This window comes from Pelecanus crispus, chromosome 11 (genome assembly GCF_030463565.1).
Source record: "Pelecanus crispus isolate bPelCri1 chromosome 11, bPelCri1.pri, whole genome shotgun sequence".
NCBI classification, from domain to species: domain Eukaryota; kingdom Metazoa; phylum Chordata; class Aves; order Pelecaniformes; family Pelecanidae; genus Pelecanus; species Pelecanus crispus.
Window position 1 is genome coordinate 37,798,886 of NC_134653.1, and position 7,203 is coordinate 37,806,088.

The 7,203-nt window shown below is 48.2% G+C and overlaps 1 protein-coding gene across 1 annotated transcript in view; it reads left to right on the forward strand.

Annotated features, from left to right (window-relative positions):
• FBRSL1 (fibrosin like 1) overlaps positions 1-2,532 on the forward strand; it is a 560,052-nt gene extending 557,520 nt beyond the window's left edge. Inside the window, exon 20 of the mRNA XM_075718432.1 lies at positions 694-2,532. Coding sequence (XP_075574547.1) covers positions 694-1,927 — 1,234 coding nt within the window. The 3' untranslated portion in view covers positions 1,928-2,532. The remainder of the gene's footprint in view (positions 1-693) is intronic.
• Positions 2,533-7,203: the final 4,671 nt, after the last annotated feature.

Consider the following 7,203-nt stretch of genomic DNA (forward strand, 5'->3'; position numbering starts at 1 on the left):
AAACCATGGACGTTGTCATCAAACCCCTTGCTCCTCACAGCAGGTCCTCCTGAAACGGAGGTCAATCACTCCGTTCCATGGCCTGTTGGGGATTTTTTCCCTTAAGCGCCTAGCTTACCTGCCAAAACTGCCAACAACAAAAACCCTCCTGCAGCTCCATGGGAAAATAAGCATCGTGTTACGGCTGCTTCCCGTCGACGAGGCTGTCTCACGAAGGAGCTGCATACGTTTCTGTAGGCTTCTGTTTTGTGTGCCTGGATCCATGGTTTAGGAAAGGAACAGGAGTTAAGAGTGTCACAGCCAAGCAGATCGTTGTCTGGCAGCAAGATGTACGTATAAACACACAATAAGCATCTTTTTAAAAAAATAAGCTGTCTAGAATTCTTCATTCCCCACATTTCTCAGCAAAGTGGTCTTTCTCTTAAGGTGAATATACAGTTCTTTCAAACGCATCCCCAATTTAGTCCCCAGATTTGCGCACATTTAACATTTTTTTCTATGCGGTATGTAAAGGCAGGTAGTGCATATCTTTTAGCGTAGCATCACAGCTATAGCTGATGCTATCAGAGCTTTTCAGGTCATTTCCTAAGCCATCTCTAATTACACAAGTAGACACAGCACCATGCGTGTCCAGCATCACGTGTATGTTTGTTCACCCAAAACCAAGAAGGATGTGTGTTCCCTCTTTTACAGAGACCTCATGGATAAAAACAGACATTCAAACAGATCCTCACCGGCATCGGCTCCAGTGACACATCAGATAAGCAATCTCATCCGCAGCAACAGCCAAACCTCCAGTGATCCCATCAGGCAGGTTAGCCTCGGTGAAAGGGAAAGGTCCAAAGAAGCCGAGCGGGAGCACCCTGACCGGCTGAGAGAGCCGCCCATAGCTGAACACAAGATCAAAGAGAGCCGTTCCCCAGTGAAGGAAACTCCAAGCCATGATAAGAGACCCTCTGAGGACAACACAAAGCCAGTAATCCAGTCTGTATCCCCATACAGCAAACCTGCACTAAGTGAGAGCTTGAAGCTTACCAACCTGATGAGCAAGGACATGGAGAGAAAGGCAGAGCTTCCCAGCGACCTCCAGAAGATCAAGAATGACATCAAAGTGAAAGAGGAGAGGAAGGAAGACAGTGACGTGCTGGTGGTAGGGTCTGAGCCTTCGCAGCACTCCCGATCAGTGGAGCATCCCCCGCCACCTACTTTGCATGGATTATCATTGCCTCACTCGATGGCCGCCTCTATGCCCATCTCCATGGGCAGCGTGCACCAGATGAACAACATGAATGTTCTGGACCGCAGCAGAATGATGACCCCGCTCATAGGCATGAATCCTCTGTCGGGAAGAGAGAGGCTGCCACATCCCGGCTTTTCTTGGGACCCAATGAGGGACCCGTTGCGGGATGCCTACCGGAGCTTAGACCTGCACCGTCGAATGGACTTCCAGCTCCGGACGGATCCCATCCATAGGTTCCCTACCACCTCTGGATTTTACGACCACGAGCGTTCTTATAGAGACAGGGAGCCACACGACTATAACCATGAAAACCTTCTTGAAGCCCGCCGAGAGCAGGAGCGGTTGCGGCAAGTGGAGGAAAGAGAGCGCTTGCACTTACGGGAAGAATTTGAGCGTGCCAGAATGCACCACTTGCACTCATCCCCCATCGAAAGTCACCTGGCACACGTGCCATCCTTCATGCCTCATTTAAGCGGGATGCATTACCCCAGACTGAGTCCATCCACTGCCATGCACAACGGGATCTTAAACAGGAACCCGCCGACCGCGGCGCTGAGCGCCCCGCCGCCTCTCGTACCAGCGAGCAGCACCAGACCTGCCTCCCCACGCAGGACTACTCCACTCACAAACTCAGAGTCCAGGGACTACTCCCCCTCTAGGAACCCCAAAGAAGTAGAGGCACGATAGTCCCCAACATTGGATTTTAAACTCGCCTGTATATAAAACAAACAAACAAACGAAAAAAGAAAAAAAAACAAACAGGAGAAAAAAAAACAAAACAAAAAAAACCCACAAAAAAACAAACCTTTTACAAAATGCACTGCTGTAAACTTTTTTTTTTAATGTAAAATTTGTAGAAGTTAAGCACATTTCCATAAATAACGGGGTCGGGGATGCAGACTTTCCAACAAGAAGGTTGCTGAGAATGGGAATTTAATATATAGGTATTGATTTTTGGTTTCATTTTTTGTTCCTGTGCTAAAAAAAAAAAAGAGTTAAAAATATCAAGTTTGTACATTTTTTCCCAAATGTGAGAAACATTTTTAATGGATTTGTATTTTTTTTAATTTTGTGCTCTTTATTCACTTAAAAAAAGAAGAAATTTTGCTTTTGTTTTTAGTTAAATTTGCATCTTAAAGGCCTCAGATCCTTAAGAAAAAAAATACCCAGGGTTTCTTAAAAGTATTATTTATGGAAATACTGTAGTTTTACAGTCCACTGTGAGGTTCCCTTCTGAGGCCAATTGATCGCTTACCTTGGTACTTTGGAACCGAAGTTACAGATATATATTAAAATATTAATAATAATAATAATGTACAAAACTGTTTGTTTTTTGCCTTATTATATTATGCAGAAATTTAAGAGGAATTTTTTTTGACTTCTTGTTTTAAACAAACGAAAAAAAAAACAAAGAAAACAAACTGTAAATATTCTGTTAATATAAATGTACACCAATATTAAATTCTTAACATAGGTAGACTTTATAAAAATGGTTTCTAGAACCACTCTGGTTATTTGTTAACATGGTTACAACTCATACTCTTGTCACAGTCGGAAATTCACACTCAGAAAGCTAAGTACGGCATATATACTTCAACTATGCAAGAACTCGGAGGCAGGTCGTAGTGGATGTTGGGGGGAGGAAGGTTTAAAAAAAAAAAAACCCAAAAACAACCAACTCGCAACTATGGAGACAGAATGGAAATGGCATGTGAACAGGAAGAAGGATGCTTGTGTTTAACAAAAAAAAAAAAAAAAAGAGAGAGACTGAGGTTTTTTGTACAAACACAAGGGACAGTTCGTCAAGGAAAGAGAGAGACACACGCTCCTGGAAGGGAATTTTGGTTTCCTACTTTTCAAGCTGGCAAAAGCAGATGGAACTGGCACAGTACCATGCGGCAGACCCTTTCCTTATTTTTTTTTTTCCTTTTTTTTTTCTCTTTTTTTGTGTTGTGGGCAGGATCGCTGGCAAGCAAGGACAATTTTCCGTGGACCCCTTGTGCTAATTGTGCAGTGTTCTTATTGGAATCTGTATACAAGACAAAGTAGAATTTTAGGAGTGCAAAAAAAAAAGTCTAATGGTTGATTAAAAAAAAAAAAAGAAATTCTGATATATTATCTATAGTACATGAAGACCATAAGCAAATGTTTGTTTCAGTGTGGTTCTGCCTTGAACTGCTTTTTGGCATGATTTATTTTTTATTTCCAATTTTACTTTTCATCCATATGTAAATTTTGCCATGTTTTACTTGCTGTACCATCCCCCCTCCCTTATTTTATTTTTCAGTGTCCATGTTTTATATATCCTGGGCTTTTTCTCTCTAGTTAATTCAGCCATCCGCTACTATTTTCTTGGCTCTGTAACTCTTGTTTCCCCCCCCCTCCCCATCCTCCCCCCTGCACCCCCTGTAATTTTAAACATTCGGTTTCCTTGTAGATCAATGAAGATAAATACAACATTGATTTTGGATGAAAAAGGCAGTTGAGTGTTTGTGTGGCGTAGCCAGCGCTGTCGACTCGGAGCTGACGGTTTCTTGACGGCGCTTCGGCGGCTGGGAGGAGGCAGCCGGCGGAAGGGGTTGGTGCTGGGAGAGGGATTTGATTTTGCTTGTGCATCTTTCCCGGCAGAAGGAACGTGGCCCGGAAGAGGCTTCGGCGGCTGCGGCGGTCGGGAGCTGGGGAGGAGCGCGGCAGCGGCTCTCCTGGCCCGGGGAGCGCCGCAGGCTCCGCGCCCGTCCGACGCTGTTCCGCTGCGGGGAGGAGGAGGACGGAAAAGGAAGCCCAGCCTCTGCGCGGCAGCGCGTGCAAAGGGACCGTGCTGCCGGCATCGCTACGGGAAGGTTGCCGCCTCAAGCGCCGTTCTCCACGTGCGTTTTCCTTTGCTTCCCCGGCTTTTCCCCCGAGGCTGAGCGCGGACATCTGCAGGGGGATGGAAAAGTGCTCCGAGCCCCCTCGCTCTCAGTAACTGATTTACCAGTGGGCGGCTGCGCTTTAACAGCGTGTTACAGCTTCTGGTTTTAAGTTTGCGTGTGACTAAATTGCCGAGCATAAAAAAATAAAATGAAATAAAATAGCAGGGTCCTTAATCTGATGAAGGGAGGCTTAAAACAAAATAGGCATTAAAAATCAGCACCTGCTCTCCCAGCTGAAACCGGAGGAACGTACAACACATGGTGGAAGCGAAAAGTGCGTTGGACTCGGCATAAAGATATTCGCAGCGCTGACTCGGGGGGATCGTAATTCTCTGCCGGTGCCATGGTCCAACGTGGCGTCTTGCTTGAGGCCACCTCTAACGCGGGCCCGCAGAAACGAGCCTCCCCGGCCTCCAGAAGGGGCCGTAGCCGCATCTTCCCCGTGCAGGTAAGTGCGAGCAAGGGCGGTTTTAGTCTACACTTCAAAAAGAAAAAAAAAAAAAATACAAAAATGGACTGCACCCTTTGGAAGCGTTTGGTCCCTGCGCCGTTTAAAAAGTGAGCATTAAATCAATGCCGTGCTCCCCTGGCATTCCTGAAGGATTGCTTATTGCAGCCACACCGGTGCCAGAAGAATTCATCATGCCCGATGTGGTGGCAGTCTGAATATTAAAAGAAAATCAGCGGTTTGCCATTTGCTGTGTTAGGAGGCATTGCTCTTACGCTTTCGGAGGATGACCCATCAATAATGCTGCACTACAGTGGGATTCCTGCGGAATTATGCAGTGCCGAGTATCGGCCTTCTCACAAAACGGTTCATCATGATTAATGGTATTATTACCTAAACAGAGAAACTAATTAATTCAGCCTTATTCCTTTAAGCCACCGCAGCTGAGCCGCCTTCTGCTAAAAAGAACTGTTACAGGGGCACTTCCAGGGTTTTACGCGTTTCTACCACTGTTGAGCTTTCATTTTGTGCAGTTTTTACCATTTTTGTTCTCCTTTCGACCGTCTCCCCAGAGACTTCCCTCAGTCACCGGCAAAGGGTGGGATTTAGCGAACAAACGCCGGTGGGAGGAGGAGGATGGGGTGTGTAAGGTTCGTTGCTTGCCTCAGGCAGCCTATTTTTAAAAAGATGCTCAGGAAAGCCTTAGGAGCGAGCCCAGCTCTTGCACTCGCGTTAGCTTTTGTCCGAAACGCGATGCCACGCGCCGCCGCGGCTCAGCGGAATGGGATTTGGCGTGCACCCTCTTCAGCTGAGAGGGGCCAGTCTTGGACTGGTCAATAAGAAAGAAATAACCAGGAGAGTGTGGCGTGCGGGGAAAAAGCCGATCTGTAAAGCTGTAATGAATCCTTAGGTTACTTGTCAAAAATGCTAACTGCTTCTTGACGAAGAGTTTTAGCACTTCCCCAAAAAACAAGCTTTATTGCTTAAAATAAGCACATGGGAATTGTCCATTCCAGCCTTTATAGATAGCGTAACTGGTTAGAGTTAAGTTGTTGGTGACCCCAAGTTAGACCAACGAAGGCTTGGTGCAGGGGAACGGGGGGGCTCCGCAGCAGCCCGAGCTGTCACTGCCGGACCTGCGACGCCGACGTCGGCCGGCTCCAGCAAGCACGAGCAGCCAGCTTGGGAGAGATGCCGTGTGAGAGCTCAGGCAGGAGCGAGGCGCGGCCGCTTCGCCTCCGGCGGGCCCGCAAGTGCCAGAACGAGATGAGCTAAGGCACTGCTGCGCAGCGCGGGCTTGAGCCGAGGAGCCCTCGGCCGTGGGGAAGACAGGGTTTGTGTTTCCTTTGGCTCTTACCGAGAAAAAGAATGAAGTCTTTGCCTCCTCCAGGACATTCCTTTCTGCCGAAGCCTTAGGAAAATAGCTGCGTTGCACTTTGGGGGGTGATTTTGGTAGCGGTCTTGTGACAGACCAAAATGATGATCTTGGAGATGCTTTCCAACCTCCATGATTCCCAGTTTTAACTTTCATTACAAAATAATCCAGCCACCAAGCCAGGAAACACGCAATTGCTGCTCTCCCCTTGATTGGTTTAGTGGTGGAGTTGGTAGTGTAGGTCCATGGTTGGACTGGATGATCTTAAAGGGCTTTTCCAGCCTGAAAAATTCGGTGATTCGATGGTTCTGTGACATTGCCCAGCACTGAAACCTGGGCTTCCCCGCGCACCCCCTCGCAGAGCTTTCCCCAGTGCTTCTTGGTGTCCCTTTGCTCCAGCGGTTTGCTTCGGGAAGAGTCTAACCAAGGAAATAAAGAGGAATGGGGCTTGGGCAAACAAATACAGCACTTCGACTGAAACCCTGGCGAGCCGGTAGCCCGGGGCTTAGCTCCGAAACACGGTGCTTGGGGGGAAGAGCACGGCGGTCGTGGACTCGGCCCTAAATGGCGTCACTGCGGGTGCAGCAGTGGCACTGGGGGAGCCCCCTCATGTCCACCCACCTCCGGCACGACAGCATCCCCCCGCTGAGGCCACGGCTCCTTCCTACCATCGAGATCGATATTTTGTCAGGAAAACACCTTTCCCAGTAGCGCTGGATTATGCAAACCCGAATAAAAAGCAGGGAGCAGGGGAGGGCTGCAGCAGGCCTAAATTACAGGCTACCGTTTCCGCGCATAATGGGGAAAAAGGAAAATCAAATGGTGTTTTGAAGTTTAACTTGGAAAATATTTTTTCAAGGCCTTTGAGGGATGCGTGCGTGAAGGGAAGGGGCCGTCTGCCCTCGCCCCGGCCCCTGCTGCTGCGGCGCAGCTGGAGGCCTCCCTACGGCAGCGGCTGGGACCTCCTCGCAGGTGTCGGCGCAGCGATTTCTTTGTCTTCTCACAAAAAAACCTTCTGCTCCATTAAGCTTCCCTAATTGCTGCATTTATCATCAGCCATTTTCTGCTGCTTCTCTTCCTCATTCAGCGAGGGACGTGTCAAAATAGAGATACACCCGGCCGGCCCTCCTGCCGACGAAGCTGTTGGGCAGGCACCGGCTGCTCCGTTGCCTGTTTAGCAGAAGGTCCCTCGTTACCAGCTCGACAGCGGCTCGTGTCACGCAGATCA